The sequence below is a fragment of the Rattus norvegicus genome, chromosome 10, assembly GCF_021556685.1.
Source record: "Rattus norvegicus strain SHRSP/BbbUtx chromosome 10, alternate assembly SHRSP_T2T, whole genome shotgun sequence".
In the NCBI taxonomy this organism is placed as follows: Eukaryota; Metazoa; Chordata; class Mammalia; order Rodentia; family Muridae; genus Rattus; species Rattus norvegicus.
Window position 1 is genome coordinate 56,436,916 of NC_141543.1, and position 16,116 is coordinate 56,453,031.

Consider the following 16,116-nt stretch of genomic DNA (forward strand, 5'->3'; position numbering starts at 1 on the left):
ACACTGTCTTTTTGTATCTCCAGCTTTTCTCTCTTCACCCTCCTGCTCTCTGGTACATGGACTCATCAAGAGTTTTCTTGCCATCACAAAAAGCATGTTCCATCAGTCCTCACACTGCTTCCTAGAGACCAGTCTAGCCCACACTTCACTGCCTCCAACAGAAAGAACGGGGATAGGAACATGGGACAAGAGACCTAAGCGACATATTGATAATCTGGCTGCAAAGGGTGAATCCTTCATCTTTGAACTTACCTTGTGGCAGTTTATCTTAATTTATGTGAACTTGCCATTCTGAACACACATAGACACAGAAGAAGCCAAAGGTGAGATAAACAGCTACTTTCTGATCATGGAATAGAAGGAGCTGACCTCATTTTCTCAAAGCCAAGTACTCGGACAAAGGAGAAAGGGGACCAAGCAAGATCATGCCTCAGACGTGTGGGAGAGAGACCAGAGATGAGGCCTGTGTGAGGTTGAAGATGAAGCTGGCTTTGAAGGACGTGACAGGAGTTAAAGTGAGGAGTGCACCGCCTTGGAGAACAGAAGCTGCGTCTTCAGCACTGTTGTGCTGTACACTCTGCTTTGCTTTTAACTTTTCAAAGTCTTTTCACATCAGAGATTTCATTTTATCTCTGGGGCTGCGAAGGCATGTCGGGAGATAGAAAACAGGGGAAAAGAGAAAAAATAAATGTGCAAACAAAGTGGCAAGGAAAGAAAGAAGGACCAGCAAAATCAAAGTGCTGTTAAGGGATTAATCCCAGTACTCAAGGAAAGATGTACACAGTGGGGGTGGGAGAGTTCATGCTCAAACAGAGACCAGGCAGTGTGAATCTAGTTCTCTCCTCCTCCTAGTCCTGCTCCCACCCTGCTATTCCCTTATTCCTCCATTCTCCTCCCCTCCCCTCCTCCTCCTTCTTCTCCCCTCCCTCCTCATTTCTCCTCTTCTCTTTCTCTCCTGCCCCACAGTGTTCAGGATGAGATATTCTGGAGAAATCTGAGCAGAGCAAAGTACCAGAGAAGTATCGTAGCCAAGTATCGGAGGTAAGTTAAGGATTGTGTCTGCTAAGCAGACCCATCTCTTCGTTAGGATGAAGGCAAATGCGTTTCAGCTGAGGAGTGGATGAAAACAAGAAAACAAATCTTTTGTCTCACTTTTGAGGTTTTAAAAAAAACTGCTCAGATAACAGCTACCACTGCAAAACAAAGGAGAAATGCAGTGAACAAGTTAAGCTCAGCTGCCTGAGGCTGAGAGGGGATCCTAATATTCTAAGAGTCTAAACAGAGGGATATGAACTACCTGCTACCCATACTGCAAATCGAAGCACGGAGACAGTACTTAATGTGCAAGGACTAAGGGTGATAGGGGAAACCGCTTGCGTCAGCTTTGGGGATTCCAAATGAGAACTGGGGCTCATCAGGCAAACGGGTTAGAGTCAAGAAATGGGAAATATATATTCTCCCAGAACCTACGTCTAAATGGACAAATTAGAAAATAAATCAAACCACCAAGAAGTCAGGAAGGGAGGGAAGAAGAGAGCGGGCACAGGTGCAGAAGTGGTCTCCTGCCGATGAACAGCAATATGCTTCTAGAGGCATGCATTCAAATGAAGCCAAGGGCAAGGCTGAGGCAGGTCCGAGACAATGTAGATCGGGGCGGGGCCAGTGTGCCTGAGATGACAGGAAGCTTCAAATAACATGGTGGAATAATTGGAGGTCAACTGGCTAAGAGCAAGATTGCTCATGAATGGAGAATATGAAAACTTTCAAAGGGAGAATGGTGAGTGAAAATGAGGAAACGGAATGTATTCATTGGAGAGCAACAAAGCCCCAGGTGGACAGAAGTAACAAAGGCTCCATAAATTATGAACTTGGATGGAAGGAACAGTGGCTCCCTAAACAGGAGAAAGTGGATAGAAGGAACACAGACTCTGTGAATGTGTGAACGTGGATACAAGGAACTCATAAACACGTGAAAGACAGGAATACCATAGTTATGATGAATGCCTTATGATATTCATTCATTGATTTATTCATTCATTGATTTATTTAGCAAATATTTACTGAGTTCATTCTCCGTGCTAGCCACATTGTGAGACTCGGATAAGATAAGGACCAAGATGGCATGGTTTCTGACCTCAAGGATCTTAGCAACAGGCAGGCATGCAGATGTAAAATTCAGCAACAAAAGAGTGATTAAATTAGGATTCTATTAAATGCTATGCCATCAATGTGTTGAGTGCCACAAGGATCCATAATGGGGAACCAAGTGATGAGGTCAGGCTGATCTTTGTAGGATGAGTAAGAACTGGGCTGTTGAGAATATTTCAGATGAAAGGAGCCATTTGCTGAAATGTCCAAAATATGGCCGGGAATCTAAAAGAGTGAGTCTGGGGCAGGTAAGATCCAAGGCTGGGCAGAGAGGCCAGGCCCTGTAGGCTGCATCAATCATGTGAAGGATGTTTGACTTAACCTTTAATATGATGAGAGACCACAAGAAAGCTTCAGGGAGCAAAGTGACATTACAGGATTTGAGATTTAGCAAGGGAACTCTGGTCACAAAGTTCCAAAGTAGCAAAGGATTTCAGGAGGAGGAGGAGGGCGGATAGGGGTCAGGAAGTAATCTTGATAATCCTAGTGAGAGATTGTGGCTATTCAGCAGAATCCAAACAAAAATCGAGACAATTTGATAGGTAATTTGATAGGGCAGGGGAAAGGCTGTTTAAAATGACTCCTTTTTGGTAACTAATGGTGGCATTTACCAAAAGCAATAGAGTAAAGCTAAAGGAAGGTTTCCTTCCTTGAACAGACATGATGAGAGCTGAGCAGGTGAGCAGAAAGGACCCCAGGGAAACACAGCTCATGAAATAGCGGAACGCAAAGCAGGTGAGCTCAGTGTTCCTGGGGGATAGAAATGGGTCACCGACAAAGAAACATGACCTATGCTCACACAACAAGCAAAACTGGCCTCAAGAGCACAACAGAGCCATATAGCAGAATCCTAAGTAGAATCATTTTGTACCCAGAAAACTCATCAACGGGTTTGGAGTCAGACAAGAATCCAGAAATTTTCTTTCTTAGGATTCTTTTCTGATTATGTGAACTAGCGAAATGAAGATTAAAGACAGGAAATAAGTGGCATCTTTCTCTATATATGCATATATGTATATGTGTATATATACATATCTATGTATACATATCTATTCCTATCTATATCTATGTAGCTTCTTATTTATTCTATATATTGAAAGGCATTCTCTTTTTTAATTCTAGAAGGCATTGTTACTAGAGTTAGTGCCATCCTATTACAGTATCCATGATCCTATACAATTTATATAAATATGTATATTCATATGATTAAAGTAGAAGAAAATAAGCCCAGGAATATCAGCTTACTATAAAGGGAAAATACCATTCATTCATATTGTAATGGGATGCTAATGATTCTAGTAAGAATGCCTTTCTAGACTAAAAAGAAAACACCTTTCAATACACAGAACGAGTAAGAAGCTAGTGACAAGTACAAATACTATTTATTTATTTTCTCAAGGGAATTTGAGAATTCTCCAGAAAAAAACTGGACACTCTTCAAGAAAATCTTCATTTACATATGAAACTAAGTAGAACTTTGCATGATTTAAGCTCTTAGTGAAACGCTTCTTCTGAGGATAGCTAGAAATCATGACATTGAGACAGAAAGTAGAGAAAGTGGGTGTGCTGGCTTGTTTCTGTTAACTTGACACAAGCTAGAGTTACTCTGTGTGGGTCTGCCCGTCCCATGGGAGGTGATGTCATCCCTGGGCAGGTGGTCCTAAATAGTTTAGGAAAGCCGTGTGGAGCAGCGTGGCATGAAGAACAAGCCAGTAAACAGCAATTCCACAGCTCCTGCCTCCATGATCTTGCTCTTACTGCCGTTGATGATCAACTGCGATACGGAGGAACAAGCCAAACAGACCTTTCCCCCCAAACTTGTTTTTGGTGATGGTGTTCCAACATAGGAATAGAAACCCTTAGTATGTAGATCAGGGAGAGGGCTAAGTGGGTAAAGACTCCACCCACTCCATGAGTTGTCCTCTGACTTCTACACACACCAGTGGTCCATGTGTCTACTCCCCAACATCATGCTCACGTGCTTTGTCTCAGAGGGGGGATTTTTCTATTGACTAGGTTAGGGATATTTATGATTTTCAAGCTTAAATGTGAATATATTAGATCAGGCATGTATAGAATTAATGATATTAACAGAGGAAAATGATCATGTACTTGACCTTGGTTATGTAAAAATAAAATCAGTTTACAGCTGAAACATAGAAGCTGTAGTTTATATAGAGGGGAAGTCGAAAAGAATTATCTAAAATTTGTAAAGTATTGGTTTGGGGCTGGGGAGATGGTTTAGGTGATTAAGTGTTTGCCATGTAAGCGTGAGGACCCGAGTTCTATTCCTAGAATTCACATAATGGAGACAAGTGTGTTGGCACACACTTGTAATCCTACTGCTGGGAAGGCAGAGGATCTCTGTGACTCACTAGCCAGCTACCCTAGTCTCTAGTCAGTGAGCTTCAGGCCATCAACAAGCTGTATTAGTTTCTTTTCTATTGCTTGATAAGACACCCTGACCCAGACAATCTATAAAAGAATGAGTTCAATTGAGTGACAATTCCAGAGGCTCAGAGTCTGTGGTACTGGAGTGAAGGCAGGACAGCAGCTGAGAGCTCATATCTTGGTTCATAATAGAGGGTAAAGAACACACTAGGAATGGCAGAGAACACACTGGGAATGGCACAAATGTTTTGAACCTTCAATACCCACCCCCAGTGACACACTTCCTCCAACTAGGCCATATCTCCTAATCCTTCTCAAATAGTCCTACCAACTGCGGACCAAGTATTCAAACACATGAGTACGTAGGGGCTATTTTCATCCAACACAAAGACCTTGCCTTAAAAATCAAGACGAATGACTCCTGAGAAATGACACCTGAGGCTGACCTCTGACTTGCACACATATGCATTTGCATGGACACATACCTGCATGCACACACATGCACCCATGCCCGAGTGTACACATACACACTCACATCTAAGTTTTACACTAGTTAAGAATGTTTAGTTAGAAGAATTAAACATTTTAATTCATATATCATATATATGACTATGATGAAGAGAACAAAGGCCTAGAAAGAAACCAAGTACTGAAACATACTCAGTGAGAAATAGAAACATGGAGTAGGCATAAAATGGCAAGGAGATTCAACGTTTAATTTTAGACCTTCCTGTTTAGAAAAGACCAAGTTCAATGGCTGCTTTATCCTAAGATTAGGAAGAAAATAAAGGTACCGAAATTTGCCACCTTTATTTAACATCACACTAAAAGTCTCATCAGGACAATGAGGGAGGAAAAAAGAAACAAAGAACATTAAGATTATAAAAGATATTATCTCTACTTGTGGAGGGGATAGTCTTATATCTAGAAAATTGTGTGTGTACATGCATGTGTGTGTATGTGCATGTGTGTGTATGTGCATGTGTGTGTATGTACATGTGTGTATGTGCATATGTGTATGTATGTGGACATATGTGTATCTGCATACAGAACCCAGTATCTAGAAAGCCTTAGTCATCTCAGTCATAACAACACTAGAACCAACAGATAAGTTTAGCAACTTTTAATAGAAGGTTCATATATAAAATTTCACTACCAGTAAAACTAAAGTTAGCAAAATAATTTTATATACAATGGAATCAAGACAAATGCAAAGTATGTGCACTACAAACTATGCAACACTGACAAAATAAACTAAAATTAAAAAATTAAATGGAACGGTGATCTATGTTCATGTGTTAAAGCACTTCATACTGGTAAGGTGGCCACATGTCCTTGGTTGGCCTACAGGAGTACCACAGCCGTTCCCACTGAAATCTGAATGCACTTTTCTTTAGTTTCTGTAGAACTTGACCACCTAGTTTTAAAGTTCTGTGGAAACATGAGAGACTCCAAGAAGCTGAAAGAGTCTTAAAGAAAGTTGTTGGAGGACTCATTTCCTCACTTAAAATTTTACCATAAGGCTCCAAAGTCAATATTGCTGTCAGCATACATAAACACATAGATCCACAGAATACCATTAATAGTCCTCAAACAAGCTCTTATACTTATGGTCAATTTAATGTAAAAAAATAAAATGTTTCTTGTTATTTCTATTTATGTATATATATCTGTGTGGGCATATCCCGAGTGTGGTGCCTGTAAGCCATCTGTTGTGGATGCTGTTTTTTTTCTTCCCTGGATGATCTTAACTTTGTCAAGAATTCCAAGACAATCCAACCTTTCCAACAGCTGGTCCTGAGACAGTGTAGCTACTCAACAGAGGTCAAAATTGGATGCCTTATTCATATTATATACAAATATCAATTCAACATGAATCACGGGACTAAATAGAATGGCTAAAGAGAAACTCAATCTTCTCTTTGGTACATGATTCGCTGGCTTTGCTTTATCAGTCATCCTGGTTTCTGTCTGGCCTGCAAAGATAGTTTTGCACAACGAACCTTGAATGCAGATAAGAAAAAAAAAAAAAACAAAACAATAGACCAAAGAGTGAAAGGGCACAGGACTACTGCAACCTCATCTTCAAACCAAGCTCTTCTCACCTTGATTTTCCACATCCTTCAGTGGGTCCACCCCTGGAGACAGGATGAAAAACATGGGAGTGGCTGGTCCTGACTCTTCAAATGAGCTTACAAAATCCAGTGGTCTTCCCATCACGTATTTGCTTCCTAACTTCTCCTCAACAAAATCTCTGCAGGAGGAGAGAAGCATATGTATTAGTCTCTCCCAGCCCAAATCATAACATTTGCAAAATGGAAGCTTCTAGAAATGAAAAAGCATGTTCAAGCTCAATGGGGTGACAGTTAAAGAGTTAGGAGTAGCTCCAGATTTGCACCTTGCCACAATTAATGTTTGTACTGCTAGTTGCAAGCCATGCATTTTAGATCCGGGCTCTTGACCACTCTCTACCCAGACTATTGCTACCTGCCTCTGTAGACCTGGTGCTCTATCACCTCATACTTCTGGAGAATAAGGACCAACTTCTTTGAATGGTTATAGGCAGCCAAATCTAACCCATGCCATATCCCTCTGATATGCCACAATGCCTAGTATTTAAAGTCCCACATAGCTCTCTTCTATTCTTAACTGAGTTCTCCTCCACTCCTGCCTTTAGTGGTCTTTTCCAACTTGTCCCATTTTGTGTCAAACAAACACTTCCTGCTTTCTAGATGTCTGACTCCAGACTCTCACTGACCCTTCCACTAACCCCAATACATAGCTCCTCCTGTGTAATTCTCAGCTGGGCTTAGTCTCCTGTACCAGACTGACATCAGCGTTGGGCAGTGGCCACATCTTACTCGTTGTCTAATGGTGTCTTCAAGTCAGCACCTTCCCACTTGTGTGGTTTTCCTGAGGCTCACTCCCTGACTGAGTCAGCACTAATAGTGCACACCAGTGCCATTCCTCATCCTATTTGGTCACTTTAAACACTCACGCAACACTTGTGCTCTTGGCTCAGGCAACTTCCTCAAGCCTGGGTGACATCAACATCTGTGTGGACAGACCTCACACTAATTGATTTACATTGAATTATAGAGGTCTCCAGCCACACTACAAGAGCGCATCAGATCCCATTACAGGCGGTCATGGCTGCCATGTGGTTGTTGGGAATTGAACTTAGGACAATCAGTGCTCTTAATCACTGAGGCATCTCTCTAGCCCCTACACCAATTGATTTTCATTCCTTACCCCTTTCTTGACTCAAATCATGGCCATCCCTCAATCCATGTCATTACTTGGGCTTTTGCTTTTATATGTCTGAAAACGAATCCCATTTTTAGACCAAAATCTTCAAATCCTTGCAACTATTGTTACCATACCTTTATCTCAAACAAGGCTTTATCTAAATGAGTATCAGGAAAAGTGCAGGAATTTCAGTTTCTGGGTCTCCTGATGATTTCCCATCAGCCCATTCTTCTCACTTTCCTATCTGGTGTAGATTTTGTGTCTTATAATTCCTTTACTTAAAAAGTAATGTTTTGAGGTGTAACAAACACCCCATATGACTCACTTATGTAAGTGTATAACTCACTGATTAAAAAAAAAAATAAATCTACCAAGTTGTGCAATCTCCTTGACAGCCCAGTGGTAGAATATTTTCAGGACACCAGTGAGGTCTTTCACATTCCAGGGTTTCACAAGTGACTGTTAAGCTAGTCTCTGCTTCTGTAGACTCCCTGGCCTTTGACTTCTAATTATATCCTCACCTGCTTTTCCCAACTCTGTTTTCACCACTTTGAAAGTACCGGAACTTTAGTCTAGGAACCAGGTACCTCTTACTCTATATCTGAGGAAAAAAATCATCCAATGGTGATGGCTGGTGCCATTATAAGTATAGCCTTCGGATTTTATGAATTTTCTTGCCCATACTTCTCTCCTGTTTTTCTTGCCTTCCCTTCATCCTTCTGTCATCTACTTTCTCCTCCTCTCCTGTCCTTCTTCTCTTTTCAGATAGGGTCTCATGTATCCCTGGCTGGCCTCAAACTTGCTATGAGGCAGAGGATAGCCTTGAATTTCTGATGATCCTCCTGCCTCAATCTCCTGAGTGCCCAGTTTATAGGGTGCTGGGGATAGAACCGTGGGCTACATGCATACTAGGCAAGCACTGTGCCAACTGGGCTGTATCTCTATTCCCCCATTTCTCTCATGTTTTACAGATCCCTGTTCTTTCTTTTTGCATATGTAGAATAAGTGTGCATGTATGCATGTGGACATACATGTAGGCAAACATATATGTATAAGTATGCATGCATGTGTTTCTGGAGGGCCAAAATTGATACTAAACATCTTGTTCAATTGCTTCCCACCTTAAATATCAACACAGGGTCTCCCACTGGTGTCCAGACCTTGGTGATTCTGACTAGCTGACTTTGGCTTGCCCTAGGGCAGAGCTCTCAACCTTCCCAATGCTACTCTTTAATACAGTTCCTCATGCTGTATTGACTCCAACCAAAAAAATTATTTTCACTGCTACTTTATAACTGTTATTAATCATAATGTAAATATCTGAAATGCAGGATATTTGATACATGACCACTATTGAGAGGGTAATTTGACCCCCACCCCCTACAAAGGGGTGAGGACTGACATGTTGAGAACTGCTGCTCTAGGAATTCCCTCTCTGCCCATTCACTGGGGTTACAGGAAGGCTGTCAGACTCACTCAGCTTTGATGTGGGTTCTGAAGATCTAGGTCTGGTCCTCTCACTTGCATGGTAAACTTTACCATCTTTTAAACTACAGGATCCCTTTCAAACCTTCTCCAGTTTCTTTCAGAGATATTCACTCTGCCATCTCCTCTCACACAAACTCAACAGATGATTATCCAACTTGGCAGAGAAGTTAGAAGTCAAAATAGAAGTTCAAATAGCTTTACTAATTCTGTCTTTCAACTATCAACCTAGAATTATAACCAGCTCACTTTCTTTGTTTCTGTGATGTCAGATGTGGGAATTCTATATGCCTTCTGGAGTCCTTCATTTTTCTTCATATTATAGATGACTGGCATCATTTTCAATGTTGGTATTGATGAGTATTTCCTCCCACAATTTCTATTAAGACATCAATACAACAGATGCCACATCCAAGGTAACTGACCTCAGGGGATTTAGTCTTAATACAAAGGTGCCCATTACTATATGAACATGGCCTTGAAGAACAGTTCTGCCAGACTACTCTTCCTAAGATTTCCTGTATATATGTTTTCCTAGAGCCTGTACCCTGATCCCTACCTCATGGCATAGGTCATCCGGTCAGGTCTCATGGCTCTCATCATGCAGAGGCGCTGAAGGCCTGTCTTGTTCTTCCAATCCTGGGGAAACTTCTCCTTCTCGGGACACTCTGACTCCACAAACTTCTTCCAGCTCTTGGCAGAGCCTTCAATGTCTCGATCCAGATTGCAGAATTCCTCCATGGATGAGAGTGCCTAGAGAATGCCAGAGAATGTTGTTCTAAAGTGTAGTTTCTCTAGAAAGTTGTTGTTTGCACTGCATTGGCGGTAGAGGGCCAAAGGGCAAGTGGCATTTTATACACAAAGCAGTCTCATTTACAGTCTGCTCTAGAGTCTTGGATTTTCCTCTAGAAAGAGTCAAGAAAGTGGCAGAATATACTCAAGAGCATCCCTAATACACTGTTCACCAGTACCACACAGAAGCTGTAAATAAAATGTTTGTGATTGGGTTACAGCCAGCAGCACACTGCTACATATGAAAGGGAGTTAAAGTAGGTGCTGTAGTTTTCTGGTTGCAGAGCCCCAACACCCAAGTCAGAGGTACTTTTTTACATTCAGTGTACCACCACACTCTGCCTATCTCTCTCGCATGCCCCTAGGATGCGTTTCCATGGACCGCCTAGTCTGTGAGGATCAGAATGTGGGAACCACACTTCTTCACTCTCCAAGGTATCTTGCTCCATCCCATCCCAGTTGACCGTTCCTTGTTCATCCTTGGGTATGTTTCTCACTCTACCGAGTCAGCTAAAGTTCTATTCTCTTTGCCACTAACTTAGACTCTTTCCTTTTCTTGTGCTGGTCATGCTTATTATTTGTTAAGGCTCCACTAAGTCCAGTTTGAAATCAGCAAACACAGCACATCCTCTGTAATCTAGAGTGTAATGTTCCTGCATCTTTCTGCAGAGCACTTATAGCCATTCATGGAGCTTAAGTTTCCAATAAACAGTCAATTTCTAGATGTTTGATTTCTGATAGCTTGTGTCTTATCTCTTCTTTCTCCTCCTATTTGGGAAAGATAGAATGTAAGCCAGGGCACTCTTTCCCCTGAAGCTGGAGGGAACCTGTATCATGTAGCCTCTGCTTATGCACAGGGGCCCTTTCCTTGGCCCAGTCATAGTTCCCATGAATGGGACTCCCAGGGCAGTCTTCATTCCTCGATTTTGAGCCAGTTTTTCACTACTTGGAAGCTACCCCTTTCTATCCAGAAAACCTCATTCTCAGAGTACTATAAATTACTTTGACCATATTTAACCCTTTTCCTCCACATCTACCAGATCCATTTCCACCTTTCTACCCAGCCAATTTTGTTTTAGTGCCTTCTCTTCCTCTACCCCAAATTGAGGTCATATTTTCCATATACTCTTGGGTATAGTAATTGCCCTAGAGTGTGGGTTACATACCAAAAGTCACATCCATAAAGAAAATTGCATCTTCTCCTAGCAGCTATCAAAAGCCAATAAATCCTTAGTTAGGGAACTAACTCCTACCTCCTCCTGTCTGTGCTGGGGTTTTGTCTGGCTGAGGCGACATAGGTCTTGTACATGCTGCCACAGTCACTGTGAGTGCATAGCTGACATGCTGTGTCCAGAAAACACTATCTGATGTTATTCACCATCTCCCTTGGCCCTTAAGATCTTTCTGTCCTTTCTGTTAAAATCCTTGACCATTGAGGTAAGGGATATGCTATAGAGAGTATATTTCAGGATGAGCAAAGAGTAGTAAATCATACCATACCATTTTAATGTGTCTATGGTATCATCGGTCTTGATATTAAAATATTAGGTGGGTGTTATGGTTTAAATATAGCTTTGGGTTTTAATATTTAGTCCCCAGCTTGTAGCATTATTTTGGAAACTCAAGGGAAGAGCTATCTGGAAGCAGGTCACCGAGAGGGGATATTTGTGGTTATATTATCCCTGGCTACCTTTTGTCTTGCTCTCGGCCTTCTGGCCTACCACAGTGTAAATTGAGCTGTCCCTCACCCCTCCCCCACTCTGATGAACTGAGTCCTATTCCATTATGAACCAAAATTATTATTGACACCTTAAGTTGTGCTGTTAGATATTTCATTGTAGTGACAAAAAGTAAGTGAATTCAGTGGAGATTTGACACCAGAGAATCCCCTTATGACATGTAGTGGCTTGCACTGCTTCCACTCTGACTTTATATTTTTCTTCTCCAATAGTAGATGGTCTAAAACACCCATTTATGCAATGAATGTTAAAAAACTCAAAATTATTATTTGAATCCACTTATCAGTCAATAATCAGTTAATTATTAATTCGTGCATTCATTTATTCATTAATTATTCTTTCAACATTTAAGTTCCTACTATATTCCAAGAACATCAGAATATAAGTGAAAAAATAGGTATGTGCCTTCTAGTAGCTTAAAATTTTAAGGAAAAAGGAGATGAAGAAAGTCATGGAAGGCATGGAGGATTCTGTTAGGCTGGCACAAAGGCAGAGGGAATGAGGAAGGATCTTATGGGAGGGATAAAAGTGAGCCCAAACCTTGAGGGTGAGATGGGACCATGAGAAGCACAAGGGTAGCTGTGATGGTTTACATATGCTTGGCCCAGGGAGTTTCATGATTAGGAGGTATATCCCTGTTGGAGTAGGTGTGTCACTGTGGGTGTGGGCTATAAGATCCTCTTCCTAGCTGTCTGGAAGTCAGTATTCTGCTAGCAGCCTTCAGATGAAGATGTAGAACTCTCAGTTCTTCCTGTATCATGCCTGCCTGGATGCTGCCCTGCTCCTGCCTTGATGATAATGGACTGAACCTCTGAACCTCTAAGTCAGCCTCAATTAAATGTTGTCCTTTATAAGACTTGCCTTGGTCATGGTGTCTGTTCACAGCAGTAAAACCCTAAGACAGAAGCAGAGAATCTTTACTGGGAATTAGGATGAGGGAGGGCTGCAGAAGGGCTGACTGTACTTGTGCTCTTCTGTGAGGACACATCCTCTCCCTTGGGCTCAGTGGATTACTAATTCTGCCCCAACCATATAGCATAAGAAACACCTTCCATGACAAGTGATGGAGGGTGCTATGAGGAAAAGTAGATGAGGGGTGGGGAGACAGTTCAGTCCCACCATGAACAGCTTACTGGAGTTTACTCCTGAAGTTTACTTGGGCTTGGGTTTGTTCATGCAAAAAAAAAATGAGGCTGGGTGATCATGTAGCATAGCTTATATTCTAGTATAGACACAAAGCTTTGAAGACTACAAAAGTTCCTTCCGTGGAGCCTTGACAGCTATTAGATTTCAATTGCTATATCACTTGTCTCTAATTCCCATAAGATTGTGACCTCTCTGTGGGCAAGAACTTCCTTAGGCATAGGCAGCTTTTGGGAAGTGTTTAATTAAGGAAGTGGGATGTCTGTAGGACCAGCATGAGGGGAGGGCTCAGCTGGGCTGGGCTGGGCAAAGCTGCATCTGCTATCCTTATTTCTTTCTGTGCTGAGGAGCTGACTCTCATCTACTTTCAAGGCTCCCTGCACCCCCCAACAACTTGCAGCATCATTAACCCTTTGCTCTCCAATTGCCCTTATCTTATCCAGAAAACAGAGCAATTTATACCATGACCAGAGCTCCCAGATGCCAGGCCTGGGTCTGAAACCACATCCTTGAAGCTCTTTGGTGAGCACAATTGCAACATTTAATCTCCCAAATGAGGGAAAGGGATTTCTAGCCTTCTAATAAGCTAAATGGAAATGACTAATTAACCTAATTACTTTGGACTGTGCAGCAAAATACAACAGTGCTAAATTGGCAACCAGAGTGGCAGTGAGGGGCCTTTTCAAAGGCAAACAAAGACATTCAGCACAGATGAGATTTTCTAATGAAGAACAGAACATGCCCATTACCTGAAAGTTCAGCCTTTGAGGGAACTGAAAACATCCTTACAAAGGGTAACAATGAAAGCAGGATTTTATCACAGAAATGTCATTCATTTCCTACTTATTAGTTCTAGGGAAGGAAGCAAGGCAATCAACCTCCTCATTAGATAGAATCCTTTAAAATATTTTTTTTATCATCTCCTATTCAATTATACTCAGTTTGTATCTTTAGGCTACCATCCAAGCACACACTTTAAAAGCACTCATCAAAGGCTTCCATGATGCACAGCTCATATTGCTCTGTGCCTCACCTGTGCACATCCCAGGCTGCGCTCCCGTCTGATGGATCTGGAGATCTGGAGCGGCTCTTCCATACAACAAACTCAGACAGACATACAGACAGACAGACAGACAGACAGAGGGAGGGAGGGAGGGAGGGAGAGAGAGAGAGATAGAGAGATTTTTTGCTCACTTGCAAAATATTTTAAACAGCTAGATGAGCTCATTCCACAAAACAAAAAACCAGAGTGAAGCCAAGTCACGCCAGCAATGCACTCTGTGAAAGGAGGGAAGGAAGGAAAGCAGTTCTGAATGAACCCATGTGCAGAACAGGAGCAACAATGGAAATAAGTTAGTTAACACCAGCCCTAGATTCAGTTTACCTGTACCCCAGCCCCAGCTTGAGTAGAGTTGTGTAAGATGGGAGCCCGTGAATTGTTTCTTCTTCCCTTATGTCACAGAGGGCATAGTGGGGAAGGATACAGAGAAAGCCAACTAGACCTGGCTCGGGCTGGCAGTTCACACTGACTGAACATTCCCTCACCCCAAGGGACAGATTCTAGTAGGCACACCCCTATCAGCCATAGCATGCCTGTCCCCTATATTGGGGAAATCGAAATCAGGATTATTATGAATTATGTTTATCAAAAGATATACCAGAGAGTTATCCTCTAGCATTGTCTTTCAATAAATTTAAAATTAAAAATTAATAGGGTCTTTGTAGGTATATTCAATTTAAAAGGTTTTATTAGGGTAGGACCTAGTTCTACTCGAATGCCTTTACTAGAGTGTAAAGTGAGTGGTGCCTTTACAAGAATGAGAGGGACACAGAGGGAGGACAGCTTTGGGCAGACTGAGCAGTTGGAAACTGAGAGTGAGCCTATAGGACCCTGACTGAGGGATGTCGCAGGCTCCCAGAAACTGGAAGACGCCAAGACAAGTCCTGCCAAGAGGATTTGGAGGCAGCCTGGTTCTGCCTCTATCATCACTTCAGATTTCCAGGCTCCACAACTGTACATTTCTGTTGTTTTAGGAAACTTGACTTATAGCTTGACAACAGCAGCCTGTGAGGCAAACACCACAACTATCGGCAGATTCTAACTCCTGAGTGTTTACTTTGTGGAAGATATTATGATGTCCATTTTACAGAAAAGGAAACAAAGGATCCAAAGAGTTTGGTAACATGCCAGAGTACTTCCCCTGCCCCCAACACACACACACACACACACACACACACACACACACACACACACACACACACACACACAAACAAGCATACACATACTTGCATTCGCACACACACACACACACACACACACACACACACACACACACACACCCAGGTAAACTGAATCTAGGGCTGGTGTTAACTAACTTATTTCCATTGTTGCTCCTGTTCTGCACATGGGTTCATTCAGAACTGCTTTCAGGACAGACGTTCCCTAAAGGTATCAGACACTCTCGTCAGGATTTCCAAGTCCAGCAAGGTAGCCACTATCGTTTGCTGTGAGAACAAACATAAACAGGATTCATCTTACACATGTGCTGCTTCATTGGTTATGTCCTAGAGAGTTGCCTCCATAGAGTGCAGGCATGGACTCTCTGGATCTGGGGTCAATCATTCCTCACTTCCTGATAGACATCAGGTCTGGTTCCGAATGTGGATTCAGTCCCTACTGAAAGGACTTTCTAGCTTGTGATCTTTTCAACATTCATAAAATCTTAACTAGACTAATCTGCCTAACACGGACTTGTGTCCTGGGTTTGCTATTTTTAAATGGTGGGACCTATGTTTTATATTCCTATTTTAACTGGGAACAAACAAAACCCATTTCCCAGTTGGACAAGAGGATGAACTAGTGTAACCCAACAAACCCAATAGGCATGATCTACTCTTAAGTGCTAAGAGTCCCAGGTTGGGAAAGATCCTCTTGCTTGGTTTCAGTTCAGATGAATAGAGATGCCTAACAGGTCCAGCACCAGCCTGACTTCTGGAAATGGTATAGAGTACTTTCACAAGTCGCCGGGCTCATCTGAGCTACCTAGATTCCAGCCCTAAGCCTTGGCGGAGGAAAAGAAGCAGAGCTGGTAAACAAACCAAACCAAACCAAACCAAACCAAACCAAAACAAAACAAAACAAGAAACACAAAACACCAGGACTTCTGAT

The 16,116-nt window shown here is 42.1% G+C and overlaps 1 protein-coding gene across 1 annotated transcript in view; it reads right to left on the minus strand.

The window, feature by feature from the left end:
* Dnah9 (dynein, axonemal, heavy chain 9) overlaps nucleotides 1-16,116 on the minus strand; it is a 353,020-nt gene that overhangs the window by 26,469 nt on the left and 310,435 nt on the right. The window contains 2 exon segments of the mRNA NM_001427097.1: nucleotides 6,645-6,793; nucleotides 9,833-10,026. Coding sequence (NP_001414026.1) covers nucleotides 6,645-6,793; nucleotides 9,833-10,026 — 343 coding nt within the window.